This window comes from Salvelinus alpinus, chromosome 25 (assembly GCF_045679555.1).
Source record: "Salvelinus alpinus chromosome 25, SLU_Salpinus.1, whole genome shotgun sequence".
In the NCBI taxonomy this organism is placed as follows: Eukaryota; Metazoa; Chordata; class Actinopteri; order Salmoniformes; family Salmonidae; genus Salvelinus; species Salvelinus alpinus.
Genome location: NC_092110.1, coordinates 6,625,668 through 6,652,585, shown reverse-complemented (window position 1 = coordinate 6,652,585; position 26,918 = coordinate 6,625,668). Strand labels below are relative to the sequence as shown.

The 26,918-nt window shown below is 42.1% G+C and overlaps 1 protein-coding gene and 1 non-coding gene across 8 annotated transcripts in view; one reads left to right on the top strand and one right to left on the bottom strand.

Annotated features, from left to right (window-relative positions):
* The window catches only part of dicer1 (dicer 1, ribonuclease type III), a 49,536-nt gene extending 30,211 nt beyond the window's left edge, over positions 1–19,325 (bottom strand). For 6 of the 7 annotated variants that reach the window (XM_071365402.1, XM_071365404.1, XM_071365405.1 and 3 more), the window contains exons 1-11: positions 19,198–19,325; positions 10,635–10,692; positions 10,390–10,495; positions 9,918–10,102; positions 9,167–9,329; positions 8,906–9,036; positions 8,446–8,580; positions 7,850–8,010; positions 7,543–7,711; positions 7,135–7,293; positions 146–453 (exon numbers count right to left, since the gene is read on the bottom strand). In XM_071365402.1, coding sequence (XP_071221503.1) covers positions 146–453; positions 7,135–7,293; positions 7,543–7,711; positions 7,850–8,010; positions 8,446–8,580; positions 8,906–9,036; positions 9,167–9,329; positions 9,918–10,031 — 1,340 coding nt within the window. In that variant the 5' untranslated portion in view covers positions 10,032–10,102; positions 10,390–10,495; positions 10,635–10,692; positions 19,198–19,325. The remainder of the gene's footprint in view (positions 1–145; positions 454–7,134; positions 7,294–7,542; positions 7,712–7,849; positions 8,011–8,445; positions 8,581–8,905; positions 9,037–9,166; positions 9,330–9,917; positions 10,103–10,389; positions 10,496–10,634; positions 10,693–19,197) is intronic. The other variant, XM_071365403.1, reaches the window with a different exon arrangement.
* On the top strand, positions 10,231–10,307 carry trnaa-ugc (transfer RNA alanine (anticodon UGC)). Its single transcript has one exon. It is a non-coding gene; the product is annotated as a tRNA-Ala (tRNA).
* Positions 19,326–26,918: the final 7,593 nt, after the last annotated feature.

Here is a 26,918-nt window from a genome sequence, read left to right as displayed (position 1 = left end):
CCTCCCAAAATAAGATATTATTATTATTTTCTTCCTATATGGTGACAAGTCCTTTTGAGCAGTGTAAAATGAAGAATCTAAGTAGACAAGGTAGCAGAGGAATCACACATTTGAACCAAAATGGCATTGAACCCCAGAATTGTACCGGTTGAGGACGACGGCAGTGTAGCGCCTATCCACGAAGATGATCCCACACAGAATGTTGGTGAATGGCGAGGGGAAGATAGCCTCAGGCTTCTCCTTCACCTCCTCATCCTCGTCTTCGTCCTCTGAGTCACTCCACGATACGTAGTTGTCCTCGTTGCGGTTGTTGTACCACTCCACACTCTCAAACTGCTGCCTCTCGAAGGGCTTGTACTCATGGAGGATCTCTAAGAGACGGATGACCTTAGGGGTCACGAACTTTAGGTCCAAAGAAGCGGGGGAGAAGTGCTCTTCGCACAGAGCGTGGACCTAGGATACCAGTAATAAATAACTTCACTAGCCTATACCCAGAGGGGAAATTCAGCTGCCTATGTACACACACAGTAGATTGCACAGGAACACAAAATACAATTTATTTATATAGCCCTTATTACAGGAAGAGTTGTCACCAAGTGCTTTACGGAACTCAACTAAACACGAATCACAACATACACACATGGGATAATTAGTACAGTTGAAGTCAGAGGTTTACATACACTTAGGTTGGAGTCATTAAAACTTGTTTTTCAACCACTCCACAAATTTCTTGTTAACAAACTTTAGTTTTGGCAAGTCGGTTAGGACATCTACTTTGTGCATGACACAAGTAATTTTTCAAACAATTGTTTACAGACAGATTATTTCACTTATAATTCACTGTATCACAATTCCAGTGGGTCAGAAGTTTACATACACTAAGTTGACTGTGCCTTTAAACAGCTTGGAAAATTCCAGAAAATTATGTAATGGCTTTAGAAGCTTCTGATAGGTTAATTGACATAATTTGAGTCAATTGGAGGTGTACCTGTGGATGTATTTCAAGGTCTACCTTCAAACTCAGTGCCTCTTTGCTTGACATCATGGGAAAATCAAAAGTCAGTCAGTCAAGACCTCGGGAAAAAAATTGTGGCCTCCACAAGTCTGTTTCATCCTTAGGAGCAATTTCCAAACGCCGGAAGGTACCACGTTCATCTGTACAAACAATAGTACGCAAGTATAAACACCATGGGACTACGCAGCAGTCATACCGCTCTGGAAGGAGACGCGTTGTCTCCTAGAGATGAACGTACTTTGGTTCGAAAAGTGCAAATCAATCCCAGAACAACAGCAAAGGACCTTGTGAAGATGATGGAGGACACAGGTAAAAAAAATATCTATATCCACAGTAAAACGAGTCCTATATCGACATAACCTGAAAGGCTACTCAGCAAGGAAGAAGCCACTGCTCCAAAACCGGCATCAAAAAGCCAGACTACGGTTTGCAACTGCACATGGGGACAAAGATCGTACTTTTTGGAGAAATGTCCTCTGGTCTGATGAAACAAAAATAGAACTGTTTGGCCATAATGACTATCGTTACGTTTGGAAGAAAAAGGGGGAGGCTTGCAAGTCGAAGAACACCATCCCAACCGTGAAGCACGGGGGTGGCTGTTAATTCGAAATGACACAACGACAAGGTTCCAGTTTAACAAAGTTTACTCTACTATATGAACACACTACAAGGTAGCCATTACACTCCAGGCTAGGTCCAACAACGAACAGACTTCCAGCGCATGCGCACTCTTGACTCCGTGATAGCCCCGTAATAACAGGAGTATAGGGATACTTAAAACATGAACTTAACAATCTCCCCCTTTTCTTTAAAGACAAATAAAACATCAACAACATAATTAAAGGTCCAAGTATTATTCAAGATCCCCATTACAAACGGGTTGTGTGACAGTTTTTATTTGTATTACTCAAGCTGCCACTTTCCATTACTGAGAGCCTGTAGGAGCACAAGACTGGATGCTCCTTTTTTAGTCAGACAGTCAGCAAGCTGTTCCTTTGTGGTCGACCACAGAATCTGCTGGATTCTCTGTGCTTGAATAAGTTCCTTGATGCTGCTAATCTCAAGACGAAGTCTTTTCTCTGTGACAGACTTGGTTGACTTCACAGCATCAACTAATGAGTAGTTTTCAGTGACACAAACTACAGGTAGAATGTGCCGTTTTGTCTCACCAGTGGTAAGCTCTGAGAACAGAGTTGCAAGAAAGATCGCATTGTCAATTCCATCCGCAAGAGCAAGTGTTTCTCCAGCAAGTGTGCTTCGGACAACCCTTCTGATCCTTTTTGACTGCCAACAGATAGGTGAGAATCTTCCTCCTTCACCCATTAACACGATTAGATGTCCACCTTGTGTGCCTCCATCTGTAAGGTTCCCTAGCGAAGCATCACTGAAGACAACTAGTTTCAAAGAGGCATCTTTTCCAACATGCTGAAACTTTAAAGTCACTTGTTGTGATTTCAGTTTACAAACAACTTTGTTTGCCTCATGAATGGTTTGTACAGTGGCGTGTTTTGTGTTAGATGCCAATTTGCAAACATCAAACATCACATCAGGTCTACTCTGTCTAGCAACCCATAGAATTTGACCTATCTTCGACCTCAATTGATCAGCTTCAATTCCACATAGAGGGGAATTCCTTTGTACGGCTCTTGAAGAATCCATGTGGATGGGTTGAAGATTCTTGATATAGCTCTACTGTTGCATCGTTATTGTTCCATCAACTGTAATAAACTCTATGCCAACATAACAAAAATTATCATGCTCTTCACGGCCGACCTGGAAAACAGCTTTGAGGTTTGGAATCACAGTTGTAGCAAAGGTCTGTGAGCCACCCCAGATAAAGTCATCAACATGACAGGCAAGTACTCCAGTCACATTGCAGTCTTGATCAAGCCAATAGAAGACTGCAGGGTCCACTTGTGACATTTTTCCACCTGTATTCAGCATTGTTGCCTTGACTTTGTTGTACCAGTAGAGTGATACATCTGCCAGTCCATACACACACTTTTTTAGTTTCCACAGTGTTCCTTCGCTTTTAGCTTCGGGCGGAGGTCGGATGTGAATGTCCCTTGACAGCTCTGTTCCCTGCAAAAATGCAGATTTGATGTCTATGGAATTAAGTTTCCATTTTTTCTGGCAGATCACTGACATCAGCAATCTGAGTGACTCTGAGGCGCATGTCGGTGAGTCTTTTGGGAGTTCTTTAGCAGCCAGCTCCTCAAAACCTCTAGCCACTAGACGTGCTTTAGGCACTATTCCAGTTAAGGATTCTTTAAGGGTACCCACCCACCTTGTTGAGACACATTTTTGACCAATGTCTTTGACTTCCTCAAACACTCAATTTTTTCTCCAATTACTGAGCTCATCTAGCTTAGCTGAGTCAAATGACACGTCCTTTGTTTCAAGTACATCATCATTTTGAATGTCATTCTGTTTTTCTCGATTTCCCATTGGTTCAATTCTGAGATTATCTACAAGTGACAGGTCAGCTGACCCTGTTGTACCAGAAAGTGTAGCTGGTTCAGAGTACTGCAAGTTGTACCAGTTCTGGTGTTTTCCTTTGGCTTTTCCTGCTCGTCCAATGATGGTTGCTGTGTGTGGAATACCACTTTCTCTGTCCATGTATTTAACAGTTTGTCCAGTTTTCAGATTGGAACAACCATGTTCTCTTAACACATGTGGCTGTTGTTGAATGTTTTCCTCATTTGAACCCTCAACAGTATTACCTGTGGCATGGTTGAAGGTCTCTGCTCCATTTCCTGTGTCAGTTTCAGTGTTCATATCATTGGATGCGACATCTGGTAGGTTTGTGTCTGTTACTGTGTCCTTTTTGTCATTTTCATTAGGAGACTGACTCTCAGCAACAGCCCCTCTATCTTGTTGATCATTTACTTTCCGCAATCTTGAGTGATGCACCCTGACAAAGATGCCTCCGTGTCTCACAAATATCACCACAACATCTTGGCCAATGACTACTCCCGGTCCTTTCCACTCTTGACAGTCAACTCGTTTGTAGTACACTCTGTTTCCAGTCTCGTACTTCTCATCGGTGGGTCGAAGCTGTTTCCGCAGAGCCCTGCGAATTCTTTCTGAGCACTCTGCTTCAGTGAATGCTTTTCTCGCTGCATGTAGTGCTGAAAGGTGCTGTCCCACCCATGCACTCACACTGGTCCCTTCTAGTGCTGCTGGCTTGTCAACCAGTACTGAGGGAAGATTAGGGTTCTGCCCGAACACTAGTTGATATGGGCTGTAACCATGAACATTGTGCATTGAGTTTTTTGCCATCAAAGCCCAATCTAGGGCTGTGTTCCAGTCACATCCATTGTCTTGCTTCACTTTCAGCATGATCTCTGTGAGTGTTTGATTGTGTCTCTCCAGAAGTCCATTGCTCCATGGACTGTATGCAGCAGTTGTCTTTACTTCCATGTTGAAGTTCTCTGCCATTTCTCTTATTTCATTATTATTGAATTCTCCTCCATTGTCACTGTACAATTTCTGTGGCGGGCCATGCACACATATCCAGGAATGAATGAAGTGCTTGACGATTTCACTGGGTTTCTTTGTATTCACAATGCTTCCAGCACTAAAGCGTGTGAAGTGGTCGATTATGTGAAGGTACCACACACTTGGTCCTAACTCATGTAGATCTACAGCCACTGTTTCATTGTACATGGAAGCCAGTGGCAAACCAACAGCTGGTCTGGGCTTAGGTTTGCTATATTTTTGACATGTCTCACAATTCTTAACTAATGGAAATACTCTCATCATCATTATTCCCTGCACTCCTGAGTAACTTCTGAAGTCTGTCAACTGTAGCATGTCCAAACTGTTTGTGAAGCTTTAACAATACTTTGTGTTTTTCTTTTGTGTTCATGTTCTCTGTGACTGTCAGAATCTCCATGTGCTTCGTGTCAGTCAGAATCTCATTTTTGCATGGACTCTGTGTGATGTCTTTGTCCAAAATGTTTACACAATAGTGGCCTGAGGTAGTAAGTTCAAGAGTCACTGGTTGTTTAAACATCACTGCCTTGTCATTTTTTATGTCTAATACAGCCCCTGCCTTCTTGAGTGAAGCTTTGCTTAATAGTAAGGGGATATCTGTAGGGACCACCTCTGTTTCAATGTGACACTTAGTCTGACCAATTTTTGCTGGTATCTTAACTCTCTTGGTAGAATGGACAATTCTCCCATCTCCAAATTTGAAAGCTCTGTTGCTTGGTGTGTCAATCATATTTTGTACTTCCTTCATATTTAGTTCACTGACATAGCTATCAAGCCATTTTTCACCACACACTGTCCGTGTGCATGCAGTATCAATCACAGCAGATCCTAAGGATTCAACTATAAAAATCTCAGTATCAGATTCATTTGAAAACAGTGTAATGTTACACTGCTCTATCTCTGTGTTTACATTTTCCTCTGTTAGTTTAACTTGTTCATTTTTATGAGGACAGTCTTTAACCCAATGGTAAGTGCTTTGACAAATTACAAATGTCGATCTCCTTCCATATTTGTCCAGTGGATTTGTGCCAGGAAATGGCGCCCTCTTCTGGTTGTCTTGAGAACGTGACTTGTTGGCGCCTTTTCTGTGCTGCTCGGTGTAATATGCTGCGTCACTCACTTGCATTCCATCTGTTATTGGCGCGACAGACGTCTTCTCACCAAATATTCTTTTTAGTGCCGACTTCATAGATGCAAAAGTCAGCACAGTACAAGCAGTCAAAGCCAACTGTTTCTCCCTACCATCTAGACAAGCAGTGTCTAGCAACTTGAACCCTAACACTGCATCTGGGAGAACCATGTCGTACTTGCGCATTCTATTGTACCTCTGTTCGAAATCAATGATGTAGTCCGCCATTGCAACCGAAATATCTCTCGTAACACTGTCAAAGTTTGAATATGCCTCGTAGGCACGGTCTTTCTCTTCTTTAAGAAATACAGAATCCAGTGCTGTGATCAAAGTTCCCATACCGTCATCCTTGTTCAAATCCTCAACGGATATTTCCAGTGCTGTATCTCTCGCTCTTCCCTCGAGCGATAATACCACCGCAAGTGCTTGCTTTTTCGCGTCCAGATTAGTAACGCGTATCCAGATTCCCAGTTCATTTTTCCAACTTTCGTACGACCTCTTCTCGTCGAAGCGAGGTGGCACGTTGTAGTTAGAAGCCATCCTCTGCTACCAATGTTAATTCGAAATGACACAACGACAAGGTTCCAGTTTAACAAAGGTTACTCTACTATATGAACACACTACAAGGTAGCCATTACACTCCAGGCTAGGTCCAACAACGACTAGACTTCCTGCGCATGCGCACTCTTGACTCAGTGATAGCCCCGTAATAACAGGAGTATAGGGATACTTAAAACATGAACTTAACAGTGGCAACATCATTTTGTGGGGGTGCTTTGCTGCAGAAGGGACTGGTGCAGTTTACAAAATAGATGGCATCATGAGGTAGGAAAATTATGTGGATATATTGAAGCAACATCTCAAGACATCAGTCAGGAAGTTAAAGCTTGGTCACAAATGGGTCTTCCAAATGGACAATGACCCCAAGCATACTTCCAAAGTTGTGGCAAAATGGCTTAAGGACAACAAAGTCAAGGTATTGAAGTGGCCATCACAAAGCCCTGACCTCAAACCTATAGAACATTTGTGGGCAGAACTGAAAAAGCTTGTGAGAGCAAGGAGGCCTACAAACCTGACTCAGGTACACCAGCTCTGTCAGGAGGAATGGGCCAAAATTCACCCAACTTATTGTGGGAAGCTTGTGGAAGGCTACCCGAAACGTTTGACCCAAGTTAACCAATTTAAAGGCAATGCTACCAAACACTAATTGAGTGTATGTAAACTTCTGACCCACTGGGAATGTGATGAAAGAAATACAAGCTGAAATAAATAATTCTCTCTACTATTATTGTGACGTTTCACATTCTTAAAATAAAGTGGTGATCATAACTGACCTTAGACAGGAAATCTTTACTAGGATTAAATGTCAGGAATTGTGAAAAACTGAGTTTAAATGTATTTGGCTTAGGTGTATGTAATCTTCTGACTTCAACTGTATACACATACCTTACATCAAACACACAGGAGTATATAGACAGCTCACTGGACATACCTTCCTCAGGATGGTGTCAGTGAAGAGCAGGAACTTCCTGTTGATCTCTTCCTGTTCGTGTTTGATGTACTTCTGTAGCTCCCTCACCATGATACCAGCCACCTTGTCAGCACACCATGGCCCCAGCACCAAAAGCACTGCCCGGCAGTCCCTCAGCACCTGGGGAAGAGCAGGGAGAAATGTCTTTATTTTGCCTTTATTTAACCAGGTAAGTAATTGAGAACACATTCTCTTTAACAACGACAACTTGTGCAGCAAAGCAGACAAGTGACATTAAAGACAAAGCAGACAATTACAATTCTCAGATGTATAGGCTAGGCTGTAGGGCTCTGAATAAAAGTAGTGCACAAATATAGGGAATATGGTGCCATTTGGGATACAAGCTTGGATATGTATATAAGGTCAGACCTGTTTGGTTATGAAGGTGGGGTCTCTGTCCTCTCGAGGCACAGATAGGTTGCAGTCGTTGAGGAAGTGGAGAGCCTCATCCAGCTCGCTCAGCAGACACTCAGAGAGGCCACTCTTGTCCAGGTAGGGTCCACAGTCCAGCACCACTTCTCTGGGCTGGGAAGCATATCTGAGACACACACAGTTCAGTTCTCTTTTTCGATCCTAAATAATACGATTGTGGACAGTCGGGGACCTGCTCCTAGATAAGCACTCCTACTAGGAGTTGCTTAATGAATACGGGCCATGGTGTGTATTATTACAATACCTGTCGAGGACTACAAGGTCAGTAGCGGTCTCTGCATTACTCCTTAAGATCCGCTCCAGGTTCTGGATCTTCTGCTCCAGTTCAGATGGGTCACATTTACCATTCAGAATGGATGCTGTGAGGCCCAGGATGCGAGGGCTGCACAGGGAGCCCTCACATAGCTGAAACAAAGATTGCGAGAGACAGATCACACATTACTGAAACAGAGGAGAGAACCCTCACATTAATGAAACAGAGATTGAGAGCCTTCACATAAATGAAAACAAGAGATACAGTAGAGACAGCTCTCACATAGCTGAAACAGAGATAGACAGACCTCACATATCTGAAACAGAGATAGAGATAGAGATAGCCTTTGCATAGCTGAAACAGAGATAGAGACAGACCTCACATAACTGAAACAAGGACAGAAAATGCTAAAACATTGAACAGCCTGCAACGAGGTTTAATAAGGAAGGCTGACTGACAACACTTTTCCTCATTTCCAATGGTGAATAATATAATGACTAAACTCCAATCTCCATAATGCTTTGGCTCTCGCCATACAGGGAAGGAAACTTGAATGCATAACTACGTAGAGTAGACTGTAATTGTACCTTCATTATCTCCCGGTAGGGATGGTCTGTGATTGCCAGGTGACACTCATCAAACACCACCAGGTTGAGTTTCGATAGTGGCAACACTCCATTCTTCAGCACATGCAGGAAGATATGGCAAGTCATAACGAGCACCTAGAAGAACATAAATGATGGAGAGAATGAGTGGAGGGGAGGATGGAGGGATGGCATATTGCCTTGAATAATAGATTACAGTGTCGTGACATTGATTGGGTCCATCCACAGAATGATAACTTTCCAGTCCTCATGGAAATGACACTGGGAATTCAGTGGTTTTTCAAAGTTGTTGAAATTGAGAGGGGAACACTTTAGTAATGCTATTACCAATGGTATTTATCATGAAAGTAATTGGTAACAATTGGTACATTATTCTGGCAATTGTAATTATATGACAAAATTGGTAGCAATTGGTGTGCAATTGGTGTTCAATGAACCCCACCTGATTTTCGATCATTTCTTGGCTCCACTTTTCCCCGGACCATGCGGAGATCTTCTCCGCGCTGGTGTATTCTCCAACCTGGAGATCAGAGTGGGTCCTAACAATAGCTGCTTGCTGAATCACAGACGATGCTTTATTTATCATTCAAGAAAAGAGGGGAAAACAGAGAAATCTCATGGTCTCAATCATACCTTTGGGAGAAGTGTGAAACTTTTGGATGCACTGAATAGTGGATTTCTTTGTGACTCCAAATGTAGCTACCTGTATTCACCAGGAAAACTGTCCTCTTCCCATGTTCGGCAAAGTCTCCCCGGATTTGGTGGGAAAGCTCTTTAGTTAAGATTACTGCAATAAAGGTCTTCCCTGAGCCAGTATTTAAACAGACGATAGTATTGTGTTCAAGAGCTGCTTCAAGAAGTTCAACCTGGCAGGGAAGAGAAGGTTACAGTCATTAGTTTCAACTGTTGTGCAAGCACACTCAATAATTGGATACAAATAAAAAATAAATAAAAATAAAGATAAAATAAAGATAGATACCCACACACTGACGAATGTTCCCACAGTTTATTTAACAACATTTAGCCCCGAAGGTCTTCCTGCTAAGTTACAATTGTTTCTGTTATTACGGTGCTATCACTCTGTTATTAGTGTGCCTGCACAGTAATGTCACTGGAGATGGACCAGACCTGAGTGTGATGGCGACTATGTACTATTGTAATACGGTGGCATTGTTAAACTGGAACCTAGTTGTTGTGTCACTTTGAGTTAGCACTTCTGTCAGGCCAGTCGAAGTGTTGCACAAAAAACTGCGGGAGCATTCATTTGCGTGCGCGGGTATACATCTTTATTCCATAGGTTAGGCTATAGTCATTATCAGATATTAGATCAATGGGGAAAGTGATACCAATGTCTACGTACAACGCACTGCAATCTTTTCCCTAATGCATAGTCAAGTGCCAGTTTAAACACGTCAGTTGAGCTCCATTGTCAATTGGACTTCCTCCTTCCTTACCTGATATTTCCTAGGCGTGTAGATGTTGTCGTGGATGGCCTCCTGTTGCCACGGGAGGCCAAAGAAAGGCCCCATGGGATTGGAGGCGGGGGTGACTAGCTGGAGTCCTGACATGTTGCTTCAGGACTGGGGGATACTGGGGGTGCAGTCTATCTCATTTCCTCATTCTCTTCCTCTAAAACTTACTGGTTCAAAAAGAAAAACAGGCATCACGCAGGCTGGATGTTACTAACAATACAATCATTACTAATATTATTGACAAGATCAATAATAAACATGATATTATTATTCACACAAGTATAATCTACCAAGTGGTCCCGTGTGGCTCAGTTGGTAGAGCATGGCGCTTGCAACGCCAGGGTTGTGGGTTCAATTCCCACGGGGGGACCAGGATGAATATGTATGAACTTTCCAATTTGTAAGTCGCTCTGGATAAGAGCGTCTGCTAAATGATGTAAATGTATATACTTACAGGTAGGGTCATACTCTGTGATGGACCAGGCAGCACTTACTCTGGGCTTCATGATCAACGCTCATCAATCAGCTCATCACACTCCCCCACATCTTAACTAGAGGAGCTGTACAGAGAAATACACAACCCCCCGACATCAAATCCATGAATAGGCCTATTACACCGAAGCAAATAAAACTAGTGTCCTAGATTCTGGATTGCTAGCTATAACACGTTAGTTAGGCTTATGGTAAAACCAATGTTACCTCTACACAGTTGAAAGGCTTTAATGACAGTGCTTCAGGAGCTGAAGATTCTTCCTTCCTAAACCGCAATCACAGACAGAGAGGGAAAATAAATGAGAACACAGACATCTTGCTTGGAGGGAATGAGAGAGGGCTGGTGTGGAGTGGAGAAGGGAGCGCACCTGGTTAGGGGGGATCTAATTTCTGGATGACAACTGGCTTTTCAACACATTTTTGCCACCCTAAAATCAAGACCACACGCCTGCCCTGACCACTGCTGTAGAACACAGCTGCAACCAATCCCAGAAGTCATTTCAGTTTAGCCAGGACAAGCCCTCATTTTTATAGAGTGCTCACATTTGCTGCTGGTTAAAAGCTGTTGGCTCTCTCGTTCTCTCTGTCTACATCCCGAATGACACACTATTCCCTATATAGTGCACTACTTTTGATCAAAGCCCCTGTTGGGGTTGGCTGGCAACGTCACGAAAACAATGCGCACGCTTCCATGGGACAGAAGTCAGCCTGTTGTTGTGATTCTGGATTGCTAGCAAGAATGACAAGAAACTGCCATGTGGGGAATCGTACGTGGCTCGTATCAGCTTGTTTCATCTTGTTATTGATACCATGTCTTGTTTTGAAGTGTTTTGACTGATTTCATGGCAATGCTAATATGGCTAAGATTCGCTAGCTAACCAACAACTGTAACGATGTATTTGAGAGACAAGTGGTCATTGTGCTAATGTATTTATGTGTTCAATAAACATTGGAGACAATATATAGTTTACATGTTGTCAACCATCTCAGGCAACCTCATCTGTTTTGTCCCATTTTGCGCGCGCGTTGTTTTTGTTGCTAAACAACCAACCCATATATGGGCCAAGGTCAAAAGTAGTGCACTATATAAGGAACGTATGGGATGGGATGCAGTCTCTGACTCCATGAACAGAAAGAGCACATACACGCATATATAAATAAAACTAATCCAACAGATTATGTACATCTAGGCCGTGCCTCAAATGAAATGCATGCTGCTGACATCCCTCAACTTTCGCCGGTTCTCATTGCTCTTTCCAAGTCAAAGATCTGTCTGGGGAAGAGCGCAACTTCTGAACCAGACCACTCTGACGAAGTAGGCAGTAATGATATAGCAATCACTGAAAAAAATGCATTCGCTATACTGCAGTTCCTCACGACAAGCAGAATGCATGTCTACAGCCCAGAAAGGCTGTGCCCAAGGCTCTGGTCAAAGGTAGTGCACTATATATAGTGAATAGGGTGCAATTTAGGACTCATATTCTGAGGAGTGGGGATGCAATCAACTAACAGGTTAACATGGGGCTTCATTCATCTAATCTAGAACAAGCCCTTAGGGACCCTCTGCTTTCTTTCCACCTCGCTGACTACTGTGACCCAGAAAGAAAGGGGGTGTGGGGGTTGGACAGTGTGTGTCTGAAATGGCACCCTATTCCCTACATAGTGCACTACATAGAAAATAGGGGGCCATTTGGAACGGATAATTAAAAGTAGTCTACATCAATAATTTATTCCTGTTTACTCCGCTGCCACTCACATTTGGGGGAAGTGACAGAACAATTTTGTGTGAAGAAACATTTGCTAAACACATGTAGGCAAAATGGTTACAACCCTCTCCACTTCAAAACCCATGCACACGCTTGCACACACAATACACATTCAGAAAAATGGTCTAATAATGAAACTGAGCAGGCCTGGGTATATGGTGTGTGTATAAAACAGATGGAATAAACTAGTTAAATTGAGATGGGCAAATTAACTTTACCACATAACCCAGTGTTTCCCATATATTAATTTAGCAGAGGCGTGCTGCTGCTAAATTGTTGCCGCCACTCTAAAAATATACAGTACCAGTCAAAAGTTTGGACACCTACTCATTCAAGGGTTTTTCTTTATTTTTACTACTTTCTACATTGTAGAATAATAGTGAAGACCTAACTATGAAATAACACATATGGAATCATGTAGTATCCAAAATAGTGCTAAACAAATCAAAATATATTATATATTTGAGATTCTTCGAAGTAGCCACCCTTTGCCTTGATGAGAGCTTTGCACACTCTTGGCATTTTCTCAACCAGCTTCATGAGGTAGTCACCTGGAATGCATTTCAATTAACAGGTGTGTTTTTCTTTCCTTAATGTGTTTGAGAATTTCAGTTGTGGTGTGATAAGGTTGGTATACAGAAGATAGTATGGACTTGGTCTTTTACCAAATAGGGCTATGGCAAGAACAGCTCAAATAAGCAAAGAGAAACAACAGTCCATCATTACATTAAGACAAGAGGGTCAGTTAATCCGGAAAATATCAAGAACTTTGAAAGTTTCTTCAAGTGCAGTCGCAAAAACCATCAAGAGCTATGATTAAACTGGCTCTCATGAGGACCGCCACAGGAAAGGAAGACCCAGAGTTACCTCTGCTGCAGAGGATAAGTTTATTAGAGTTAACTGAACCTCAGATTGCAGCCCAAATACATGCTTCACAGAGTTCAAGTAAGCGACACATCTCAACATCAACTGCTCAGAGGAGACTGCGTGAATCAGGCCTTCATGGTCTAATTGCTGCAAAGAATCCACGAAGATGGCGCCGAAGATCATGGCTGACGTTTTACATTCTCCCAACCAATTGTTCTATTTTTGTTATTTTTCTTGCATTTTGTGTAACTTATTTGTAAACTTTTTTTGTACATAATGTTGCTGCTACCATCTCTAATAACCGAAAATAACTTCTGGGCATCAGAACAGCGATTACTCACCGCGGATTGGAAGAAACCTTTTCCTTTAACGAGTCCGACGAGAAGGATATACTGCTTTCACTTGAACAGGCCCAGATCCCCGTAATTTGCTTGAAGAACAAGACGCAGGAAAAGGGCCCGCAGATCGGGCTGCCTTCTGAGAATCAGTAGGCGAGCAAGTGAACTCCCACTACCATCCGTTCTTCTTGCTAACGTGCAATCATTGGAAAATAAAATTGATGACCTACGATTACTTAAAATAAAATTGATGTCCTACCAACGGGACATTAAAAAACGTAATATCTTATGTTTCACCGAGACGACACGGATAATATAGAGCTGGCAGGATTTTCCATGCACCGGCAGAACAGAGAAGCTTCGACTGGTAAGAAGAGGGGTGGGGGTGTGTGCGTATTTGTCAATAACAGCTGGTGCGTGATGTTATTGCTTGCCTGAGGTACTTTATGATATGAGTACTTTATGAGTACTTTATGATAAGCTGTAACCACACTATCTACCAAGAGAGTTCTCATCTATATTATTCGTAGCCATCTATTTACCACCACAGAACGAAGCTGGCACTAAGACCACTCTCAACCGACACTATAAGGCCATAAGCAAAGAAGAAAATGCTCACCCAGAAGCGGCGCTCCTAGTGGCCATGGACTTTAATGCAGGCAAACTTAAATCAGTTTTACCAAATTCTTACCAGCATGTCACATGTGCAACCAGAGGGGAAAAAATCTGAGACCACCTTTACTCCACACACAGACATGCATACAAAGCTCTCCTCTACCCTCCATTTTGCAAATCTGACCATAATTCTATCCTCCTGATTCCTGCTTAAAAGCAAAAACTAAAGAAGGAAGGACCAGTGACTCGCTCAATACGGAAGTGATCAGATGACGCGGATGCTACACTACAGGACTGTTTTGCTAGCACAGACTGGAAAATATTCCAGGATTCATTGAGGAGTACACCACCTTGAGGAGTACACCACCTCAGTCATCGGCTTCATCAGTAAGTGCATCGACGATGTCATCCCCACAGTGACCGTACGTACATATCCCAACCAGAATCCATGGATTACAGGCAACACCTAGGCTAAAGCCTAGAGCTGCCGCTTTCAAGGAGTGGGAGACTAATCCAGACGCTTATAAGAAATCCCGCTATCCCCTCAGACGAACCATCAAACAAGCAAAGCGTCAATAAAGGATTAAGCGTGAATCTTACTACACCGACTCTGACGCTCGTCGGATGTGGAATGGCTTGAAAACTATTACGGACTACAAAGGGAAACCCAGACGCGAGCTGCCCAGTGACGCGAGCCGACCAGACGAGTGACATGCCTTTTATGCTTGCTTTGAGGAAAGCAACACTGAAGCATGCACGAGAGCACCAGCTGTTCTGTATGACTGTGTGATAACTCTCTCGGTTGCCGATGTGAACAAAACCTTTAAACAGGTCAACATTCACAAAGCCGCTGGGCCAGACAGATTACCTGGACGTGTACTCAAAGCATGCACGGACCAACTGTCAAGTGTCTCCACTGACATTTTCAACCTCTCCCTGACCGAGTCTGTAATACCTACATGTTTCAAGCAGACCACCATAGTCCCTGTGCCCAAGGAATCAAAGGTAACCTGCCTAAATTATTACCGCCCTGTAGCACTCACGTCAGTAGCCATGGAGTGCTTTTAAAGGCTAGTCATGGCTCACATCAACAGCATCCTCCCGGACACCCTAGACCAGGGGTGTCAAACATACGGCCCGCGGGCCGGAACCGGCCCCCAAGGAGGTTCGATCAGGCCCGCAGGATAATTTGAAAGTGGAAAAAATGCATAAAAGACATGGAATTAATATTTTTAATTCGCTGCAATTCATGGATTATCCGCTAAGGGGCGCACTCTTTCCATCAGAGTAGAAGACAAGCCGCATCACTGAGACAGACTGAAAACAGCAGACGGTATCAATGCGCCATCTGCTGCTTGTTACGACGTTGTTAATACCTTGGTCTCTACCTCTCCGCTACACCCTCATTAGCCAAAATGTCGTTATCCAAACGGAGAAAAGTAGATAAGGAGTGTAGAATTTTCAAAGAAAAATGGACCACGTCCTATTTATTTACAGAGATGCACGGAAAACCTTCGTGCTTGGTGTGTTTGCAACAAGTTTCGGTATTGAAGGAATATAATATTCGACGCCACTACGAGACTCATCACAGCGAAAAATATGACGGCTTGCAAGGACAACTGAGAAGAGATAAGATTAACAAATTGCTGGCGGGTCTGAGGAAACAGCAGTCAACTTTCATCCAGAGCCGAGAAGTCAGTGAAGCAGATTTTATCAGTATCTACTACCAGGGTACCCCAAATTAACAGCCCTGGCTGCTAAAATTTTGTGCATGTTTGGGACAACCTACCTTTGTGAACAAATTTTCTCAGTGATGAATATCAATAAAACAAAAATGCGTTCAAGGCTCACAAACAAGCACTTAAATGACATTCTGAAAGTGACAGCTAGTCAGGACATGACACCTGGTGTTGATGCACTTGTACAGGCCAAAAGATGCCAAGTTTCAGGAACAAATACAAGTCCAGACTAGACTAACACCTTTAGAATACTGCCTTAGATACTGTTTGCATTGAAAGAATACAACTCTGTGAAGATGAATCCTTACTGTGGTGATTTAAAAAATGTGCACTTTAATGTCCGGCCCACTTGACATCTCCCTAGGCCGTATGTGGCCCACGATGCGAAATGAGTTTGACACCCCTGCCCTAGACCCACTCCAATTCACATACCGCCCCAACAGATACACAGATGACGCAATCTCAATCACAATCTACACTGCCCTTTCCCACCTGGACAAAAGGAACACCTACGTGAGAATGCTATTCACTGATTACAGCTCAGTGTTCAACATCATAGTGCCCACAAAAATCATCACTAAGCTAAGGACTCTGGGACTAAACACCTCCCTCTGCAACTGGATCCTGGACTTCCTGACGGGCCACCCCCAAGGTCTACACCTGTTGTATTCAGCGCATGTGACAAATAAAGTTTGATTTGATTAAAGGACACCAATAAGAAGAGGAGACTTGCTTGGGCCAAGAAACATTTTTGATTCCAACCGCCGTGTCTTTGTGAGGCGCAGAGTAGGTGAACGGATGATCTCCGCTTGTGTGGTTCCCACCGTGAAGCATGGACGAGGAGGTGTGATGGTACTTTGCTGGTGATTTGCAGTCGTTTGCGAAAGTATTCACCCCCTTCGCATTTTTCCTATTTTGTTGCCTTACAAGCTTGAATTAAAATAGATTTTTTTGGAGGGGGTTTTATATCATTTGATTTACACAATATGCCTACCACTGAAGATACAAAATATTTTTTATTGTGAAACAAACAAGAAATAAGACCAAAAAAACTGAACTTGAGCGTACATACCTATTCACCCCCTCAAAGTCAATAGTTTGTAGAGCCATCTTTTGCAGCAATTACAGCTGCAAGTCTCTTGGGGTATGTCTCTATAAGCTTGGCACATTGAGCCACTGAGATTTTTGCCCATTCTTCAAGGCAAAACTGCTCCAGGTGCTTCAAGTTGGATGGGTTTAGCTGGTGTACAGCAATCTTTAAGTCATACCACAGATTCTCAATTGGATTGTGGTAATGGGCTTCAATTAGACCATTCCAAGATATTTAAATGTTTCCCCTTAAACCACTCAAGTGTTGCTTTAGCAGTATGCTTAGGGTCATTGTCCTGCTGGAAGGTCAACCACCGTCCAAGTCTCAAATCTCTGGAAGACTGAAACAGGTTTCCCTCAAGAATTTCCTTCTATTTAGCGGCATCCATCATTCCTTCACTTCTGACCAGTTTCCCAGTCCTTGCTGATGAAAAACATCCCCACAGCATGATGCTGCCACCACCATGCTTCACTGTGGGGATGAGAGGTGTTGGGTTTGCGCCAGACATAGCATTTCCCTTGATGGACAAAAAGCTCAATTTTAGTCTCATCTGACCAGAGTACCTTCTTCTATATGTTTGGGGAGTCTCCCACATGCCTTTTGGCAAACACCAAACGTGTTTGCTTATTTTTTTCTTAAAGCAATGGCTTTTTTCTGGCCACTCTTCCGTAAAGCCCAGCTCTATGGAGTGTACGGCTTAAAGTGGTTCTATAAACAGATACTCCAATCTCCGCTGTGGAGCTTTGCAGTTCTTTCAGGGTTATCTTTGGTCTCTTTGTTGCCTCTCTGATTAATGCCCTCCTTGCCTGGCCCGTGAGTTTTGGTGGGCGGCCCTCTCTTGGCAGGTTTGTTGTGGTGCCATATATTTTGATTTGTTTAACACTTTTTTGGTTACTACATGATTCCATATGTGTTATTTCATAGGTTTGATGTCTTCAGTATTATTCTACGATGTAGAAAATAGTACAAATAAAATAAAACCCATGAATGAGTAGGTGTGTCCAAACTTTTGACTGGTACTGTATACTTTAGAGAAAATAAAATGGGGATGGTAAAATGTTTTCATTGTAAACGTAACTGACTAAAACCAGATATAATGTAGAAAAGATAATGGACTTATGTTTTATTAAATCATCTTTGAGCACTAACAATCACCAAAATCAAAACTAGATCATCAAGGAGAATCTAAAAGTCCCCAAAATTTGAAGGCATGGGGCCCCAATTGATTTTGTTATGTTTGAGTCACTCAGATAGCATAAGAACATGGCATAAGCTATGGCAAAATGTGTAGAATTGCAGGAAACTAGCTTTAAAACTGTAAAATGTTGTCTCTGTCCCCACTAGGGGAAATACTGTAACATATCACAGATAATGAAATGTGGGTGTTATGCCACAACCCCAGTTAGCCATATTGTGGCAATCTGACTGGGGGACATTTGTATCAATGAATAGGCTATCATTACCAGTCCACATAAAAGTCAATATAAATGTATACATAGCACATCATTCATTGTGCATAAATTTAGCTGAGAACTAAGAACATAATTTCTCACCACCAGCAACTTACTAACGAATTTCATTTCGAAACATCAACCAACACATTTCAAACTACGACGAGAGATCAGGTCAGGGAAATAATGACTAGCCAACTAGCTAGTTATACCTCTTAATATTTTAATAGTTTATACGTTAGGCCCCAAGGAGACCTTGGCCTTTTAGTGAAACGAGTTAGTTAGTTAACGTTAGTTGGCGAGCGAATGATAAAAACTGTCTGTTGCGTTAACTAGCTTTCTAAATGCTAACTAAGCACAGGTGGCTACCTACATCAACCTGATGGCAAACAAACACGTCCACGAGGACAAGTTTATACATTGGGAAAATATCTAAATACATGAACAAATATTTCATGTGGTTCTTCTTTGATGGTTTGATATTTAGTAAACTGAGTGATAGATGCAATGGCTTGCTATCCCACGCGTGCAGCTAGCGTAGCTACCGAACTTGACAGTGACAGCTTAGCAAAGTAGCTAGCGAACTAGCTGGCCGGTTGACTAATTATAATTAAATACACAGAGAGCATAGATGCATACAATTATTTTGTCTAAGACAGCTGATGGACATTGTAGCTTTGCATGCAACTATGTGTAAATTGTCTATTCGTATAATGATTAATGTGCAACGAAAGTGAGCCTCGCTAACGTTAGCTTGTTAACATTATTGACTAACTTAGTATTTTAGCTAATATACTTATATTGTGGATGCGACAAGGAATATTTCACACTGTCGACAAAGTCAGCGCATAGCCACGAGTAAGGAATAGCATGCATTCCTAGTGCTTTCGTTAAACGTCCTCACCTAATAAATATTTTTTATTGGGCCGTCTTGAATGAAAATTGTCCTGATATTTCGTCTGATACACTCTCCTCCAATCCCTCTTGCTGCTGTCAGGAACTTCCCCACCACGATACCTCCTTCCACCTGGGCCTTCGAAACGTAAAATACGTAAGATTGTTGTTTTTCATAGCATGGATGACATGCGTGAGTGGTGGTCAAGAATACAAATCCCCTCAAAACCCAAGAGTTGGTACGCAAGTGAAACCATTTGCGTCCAAATGTAATCTGGACTCAAACTATGAGCTGTTTAACTTTGCTTTGACTTGGTTGTGATTTTATTTTGGTTTATTTGATACAAATGTAAAGGGTGGGGGGGGGGTTCCGCAACTTTGAAGGCTGATTGAATTTCAAACAAGGCAACAGTCAACATGTCCTCCCTCACGAATGATTCAGCACCCCCCTTGGGATAATTCGTGGCAACTTGTCAAACTCGGACAGGAGATCCAGATCAAGTGGTTTGACAAGATGAGATGTGTGTGACCATCAATACCTAAAGAGGAACTGACTTGTTCTAGCTTAAACAATTTAAATATGATATCCATCAACTATGAGTATCACATAAATCCTAACTTATTTGTGCATGTTTTTTACACATACACACCCTTCATAATATATTTTTTTAACCTTTATTTAACTAGGCAAGGCAGTTTAGAACAAATTCTTATTTACAATGACAGCCTACACCAGCCAAACCTGGGCCAATGAGCACCACCCTATGGAACTCCCAATCACAGCCAGTTGTGATACATCCTGGATTCAAACCAGGGTGTCTGTAGTGATACCTCTAGCACTGAGATGCAGTGCCTTAGACCACTGCACCACTCATTCCACCAAATGAATGACTTTTATACCCATTACTTCAATACCGGTAACTATGTAGTCAAAAAATATATTATAATATAATTATTATTAAATCAAATACATTAAATGTATTATATCTATGTCAACAACACATTTCTGTATAAAATACTCTTCATACAGTGACTGGAGCATTGAAACGTATGCAGGAGCTTGATTATTACATTTTTTGATGATTTATTTAAACACTTGATTTTTGTGTGATGTTCAGTAAGTATTCACCAGGTCATAATTTTTTCCACTTATGGAAACGCACAATAATTAGAGTGAAATTTAGTAATGGTTCTTACCTGATTAATTTGCCTGGGGTCTGGTCCCCAGGCAACTGAATCATATGCTAATTGTTATTTGGCCATTTACTGTTTCTGTATCTGTGAACCAGGATGAAGGTGACTCTCTTGCTGATGCTGATGGCCCTGGGTGCCGTGGCGACAGTGTCCTCTCAGAACCAACCACTGAGCTCTGAGATGGATGGTGTCTGGGAGGGCAGGAAAACCCAACCCAGCAAACAGTGTGCTCAGGTTAAACAGACCCTTACATGTCCTGATAATGATCAACTCAACATGTGAAAACAGTGAGCTGAGGATAGTAAGATTTAGGTGTTTCTCCTGATAAATATGTTTTGTTCCTATCTCAGATTTCTTTACTGCTTCTACAGTGCCTTCGGAAAGTATTCAGACCCCTTGACTTTTTCCACATTTTGTTACGTTACAACCTTATTCTAAAATGGATAAAATACAAATAATTCATCAGTAATCTACACATTGCCCCATAATGACAAAGCAAAAACTGTTTTTTGAAATGTTAGCAAATGTATTATAACTAAAAAACAGAAAAACCTTATTTACATAAGTATTCAGACCCTTTGCTATGAGACTCGAAATTGAGCTCAGGTGCATCCTGTTTCCATTGATGATCCTTGATTGGAGTCCACCTTTGGTAAATTCAATTGACTGAACATGATTTGGAAAGGCACACACCTGTCATTATAAGGTCCCACAGATGAAAGGGAAAGGAAAAGGGGGATACCTAATCAGTTGACAGTGCATGTCAGAGCAAAAATCAAGCCATGAGGTCGAAGGAATTGTCCGTAGAGCTCCGAGACAGGATTTTGTCGAGGCACAGATCTGGGGAAGGGTACCAAAAAATGTCTGCAGCATTGAAGGTCCCCAAGAACAAACCTGCTCCAGAGCGATCAGGACCTCAGACTGGGGTGAAGGTTCACCTTCCAACAGGACAACGACCCTAAGCACACAGCCAAGACAATGCAGGAGTGGCTTCAGGACAAGTCTCTGAATGTCCTTTAGTGGCCCAGCCAGAGCCCAGATTTGAACCCGATAAAACATCTCTGGAGAGACCTGAAAATATCTGTGCAGCAATGCACTCCATCCAACGTGGCATAGCTTGAGAGGATCTACAGAGAAGAATGGGAGAAACTCCCCAAATAGAAGTGTGCCAAGCTTCTAGTGTCATACCCAAGAAGACTTGGCTGTAATCGCTGCCAAAGGTGCTTCAACAAAGTAATGAGTAAAGGGCCTGAATACTTATGTAAATGTGAAAATTTCATTAAAAAAAATAATAAGTTAAGAAAAATTTAAAAAAATACGTTTTTGCTTTGTCATTATGGGGTAATGTGTGTAGATTGATGTGGGGAAAAAGATGTAATACATTTTAGAATAAGGCTGTAACGTAACAAAATGTGGAAAAAGTCAAGGGGTCTGAATACTTTCCGAAGGCAATGTATAATGCCAGATATAAGGTAGCGTTATGGGGGGCTACTGTAAGTCTGCATCCCAAATGGCATCTATTCCCTACCCAGCTAACAATAAAGATTTGCACAACTTTAGAGAACTTTCCCTTAATGGTCATTAACTAATGTTTTCGTAGACATGTTCCCGTGATGTGCAAGGAATGTTTTCAAGAAGCCATTCCCTTATTGTCAACTAGAACTTAACCAGAACGTGGTTACCATGTTGTCAAAATATAAGATATTAATGTTCTAGGCACAGTTCATGGGAACGTTGCAAGAACATTTGTGTCTAAAGAAAAATTAGTTACACATCATGTTACCGAGCCAATCAAGGTCCTGATTGGTGAACCTCTGCTCTATTCTTAGCCTGTTGGCAAGATTAGGGATAATCACACAACGCTTTGAGCTTACAGTGTTTTCAATATACTTGACAGATGAATACCTTGTGCATTTATACAGTAACTATAATATTCAACATGTCCTCACCTGGGATTTGAACTCACCACCTCTTTGTTCACCGTACTCTGATCTTCCTGCTATGCCACCATGTCCGCCTCTGGTATCAATTAATCTGACTATTCTCTCATCATTTATTTTTTTGTATTTATTTCAGCAATTGAAGGGATTTCTGTATAGTTGTCTAATGTTGGTGGGGCATATTAAACCTGTTTTAATGATAGTCCTAAATCACTATGATCAATAAAATATTTTATTGAGTTTACTTTTAACAGAGCTGAGATTTACTTCAAAGTGCATTCAATTTATTGCTTACACCTATCAAATTGTTTCAGATCTACACAAGTGCCTAGGGAGGAGAGTTTAGGGTTTCTTCTGGACAGGGCCTAACTATACTGGCCCAATAAGCATGCCCTAGAGCAAGGGGGGTCAAAGTACAGCCCGCGAGACATTTACGACGTTTTTATTTACATTTTTTATACCTTTTTTCTGGTTATAGTCTTGTCCCATCGCTGCAACTCCCGTACGGACTCGGGAGAGGCGAAGGTCGAGAGCCGTGCGTCCTTCAAAACACAACCCAGCCAAGTCGCACTGCTTCTTGACACAAACCCTCTCCTAACCCATATGATGCTGGGCCAATTGTGCGCCACATCATGGGTCTCTCCACATCACTAAAGACCTGGGTTCGGTCACAACTGGCAGTAACTGGGAGACCCATGATGTGGCGCACAATTGGCCCAGCATCATATGGGTTAGGAGAGGGTTTGTGTCAAGAAGCAGTGCGACTTGGCTGGGTTGTGTTTTGAAGGACGCACGGCTCTCGACCTTCGCCTCTCCCGAGTCCGTACGGGAGTTGCAGCGATGGGACAAGACTATAACCAGAAAAAAGGTATAAAAAATGTAAATAAAAACGTCGTAAATGTCTCGCGGGCTGTACTTTGACCCCCCTTGCTCTAGGGCATGCTTATTGGGCCAGTTACTGCCAGTTGTGACCGAACCCAGGTCTTTAGTGATGTGGAGTTACTGCCAGTTGTGACCGAACCCAGGTCTTTTGATGTGGAGTTTCTGGATGAAGAAATCAATGCTGCATTTGCAGAGTTTGCATTTGACTAAAATGTTGTTCTCTTTCTCCTCGATTAACTCAAAATAATGGGAGCATTTCCTCAAGGAAAAGGTTAAAGGACATGAACAGTCAAAATCATGTTTTTCATGAAATTGGATGATATTTGAAGGAAACCAGATCAAAGTATGATGACTGTTGTGTCTCTGACTGATTAAATTATATGACATGCTATTTTATCAAATCGATTACCTAACATTTAATTGATTATGTGATTGAAATAAACCATGCAACAATTAAACCATTAATAACCTGGGGCACCACGGAAGCATTATTTATATAGAGCGGTTATCTCCCGAATCCACTCTCTTGAAGATCTTTTATATCAATAACAGTCAATTATTAATTGTCACCTCGATTGGTCTCATTCTGATTGTCGTAAGTACTTGGTTAGAAGTTTACATACACTCAATTAGTATTTGGTAGCATTGCCTTTAAATTGTTTAACTTGGGTCAAATGTTTCAGGTAGCCTTCCACAAGCTTCCCACAATAAGTTGGGTGAATTTTGGCCCATTCCTCCTGACAGAGCTGGTGTAACTGAGTCAGGTTTGTAGGCCTCCTTGCTCGCACACACTTTTTCAGTTCTGCCCACAAATGTTATATGGGATTGAGGTCAGGGCTTTGTGATGGCCACTCCAATACCTTGACTTTGTTGTCCTTAAGCCATTTTGCCACAACTTTGGAAGTATGCTTGGGGTCATTGTCCATTTGGAAGAACCATTTGCGACCAAGCTTTAACTTCCTGACTGATGTCTTGAGATGTTGCTTCAATATATCCACATAATTTTCATTCCTCATGATGCCATCTATTTTGTGAAGTGCACCAGTCCCTCTTGCAGCAAAGCACCCCCACAAAATGATGCTGCCACTCCCGTGCTTCACGGTTTTGTTGGTGTTCTTCGGCTTGCAAGCCTCCCCCTTTTTCCTCCAAACAATATCGATGGTCATTATGTCCAAACAGTTCCATTTTTGTTTCATCAGACCAGAGGACATTTCTCCAAAAGTACGATCTTTGTCCCCATGTGCATTTGCAAACTAGTCTGGCTTTTTTATGGCGGTTTTGGAGCAGTGGCTTCTTCCTTGCTGAGCGGCCTTTCAGGTTATGTCGATATAGGACTCGTTTACCTGTGAATATAGATACTTTGTACCTGTTTCCTCCAGCATCTTCACAAGGTCCTTTGCTGTTGTTCTGGGATTGATTTGCACTTTTCGCACCAAAGTACGTTCATCTCTAGGAGACAGACCGCGTCTCCTTCCTGAGCGGTATGACGGCTGCGTGGTCCCATGGTGTTTATACTTGCGTACTATTGTTTGTACAGATGAACGTGGTATCTTCAGGCGTTTGGAAATTGCTCCCAAGGATGAACCAGACTTGTGGAGGTCTACAATTTTTTTTCTGAAGCCTTGGCTGACTTCTTTTGATTTTCTCATGATGTCAAGCAAAGAGGCACTGGGTTTGAAGGTAGGCCTTGAAATACATCCACAGGTACACCTCCAATTTACTCAAATTATGTAAATTAGCCTATCAGAAGCTTCTAAAGCCATGACATCATTTTCTGGAATTTTCCAAGATGTTTAAAGGCACAGTCAACTTAGTGCATGTAAACTTCTGACCCACTGGAATTGGGAATCTGTGAATTATAAGTGAAATAATCTGTCTGTAAACAATTGTTGGAAAAATGACTTGTGTCATGCACAAAGTAGATGTCCTAACCGACTTACCAAAACTATAGTTTGTTAACCAGAAATTTGTGGAGTGGTTGAAAAACGAGTTTTAATGACTCCAACCTAAGTGTATGTAAACTTCCGACTTCAACTGTATATACACAGGATAGAGCACACATCGATTACTAATCATGTCATGAAAGGCCCCTAGTGGGCTAACCCGATATGACGGCTGGTTACACAAAGGAAGGGGGTTGGGTTTGAATTAAAGAGTGGGAAGACTGAAGGACAAAGAGATGGTTTCTATCGGACCTTGAGAAGCTATGCTACCGTAAATACAGAACCCCCCCCATTCGGAAAAGGAAAATGCAAGATATTTATATTTACTCTGAGCTGCGCTTTGATGGATGGGTCGAAGATGGAAGACTGGTTTACCCAGCAGAGATCGCCATTGTCCTTTGAAGAATCTTTCTGGTCATAGTGTTCTAGAGCGGATACGTTAAAGTACCCTGTCGTTCTTCGGAGATTGTCTGTCCTTGTCACGCCCTGACCTTAGAGAGCCTTTTTATGCCTCTATTTGGTTTTGTCAGGGTGTGATTTGGGTGGGCATTCTATGTTCTTTATTTCTATGATTTGTGTTTCTATGTTTTGGCCGGGTATGGTTCTCAATCAGGGACAGCTGTCTATCGTTGTCTCTGATTGGGAATCATACTTAGGCAGCATGTTTTGCCACCTTAGGTTGTGGGATGTTGTTTTTGTTAGCTCTGGGTAGCCTTCTGAACGTGACGGTCGTTGTTCTTTTGTTGTTTTGTTTGGTGTTTGGTTTTAATAAAGAAGCATGAACACGTACCACGCTGCACCTTGGTCTCATCCTTCCGACGGGCGTGACAGTCCTTTCCTAGGCCACGTACGTTTACAGCTGCAGCTGATAACTCGACGTCTAGGATGTACCACTTCTTTAGTGAATAATCGTTCAAAGTTCATACCAAGTTGCCATAACCAGCTCGTGCTGTATTCTGTCTGGTCTAGTCAAAATTCACCATTCCAGCATGGTGATCGTCACCTCCACGTTGAAATTCGTTAGGACAGTCCTAACATTTCTGGAACTATATGTTAATTCCGTTAGGTTGTAGTTGAAATTGGCCCTTTTAAAAGAATGGACACCAGTCCTCACGTCGTCGGGAACTGAGGTTGACTTCCGTCAATGGCCTTTTGTACTGGGGGAGAGAAAGGCGTGTTTCATAGTTCTCAACCAATGTCTGTTCACTTGGACGTGGCCACTGAGTGAGCATAAGTTTACTTATGAAAATAATTCTCTCACTTAGAAGCTAAAATCTAATTTCCTCTTCTCACAAATAGTTTCATATTTAAACATTTAAATTGCACAATAATTCCATGTGGATCTGATAACTAGAATGTGTGGACTTTCCAAGATACAATTTATGTCGTCCTATCATCAGATATAATGTCCCAGACAACAACTGATCTGACATCATATTCTTTAAGTACCAACGGACACTTTCAACTGGTTGAGAAAGGGAAATATTGTTCCATTCTCTAACCTTTTGATGTCACCATACTTTCTCTGTGGTAACACAGGGCTTTCCAAGAGTCCATTCTGTAGAGTGGAGAAAAAAGGGGGAAAGGTATTTATGGGGGGTCATAAACCTCACCCAACAGGGCAATGTCATGACATGACCAAAGTATGAAAAATGACTGTTGCTTCTACATTGACAAATCTGATCATAAAGTTATTTGTCCTGCCCTATGTCAGACACTTGGATTGATTATTAAGGGGACAAGTTGACATCAACTTAACTCTAATTTTAATA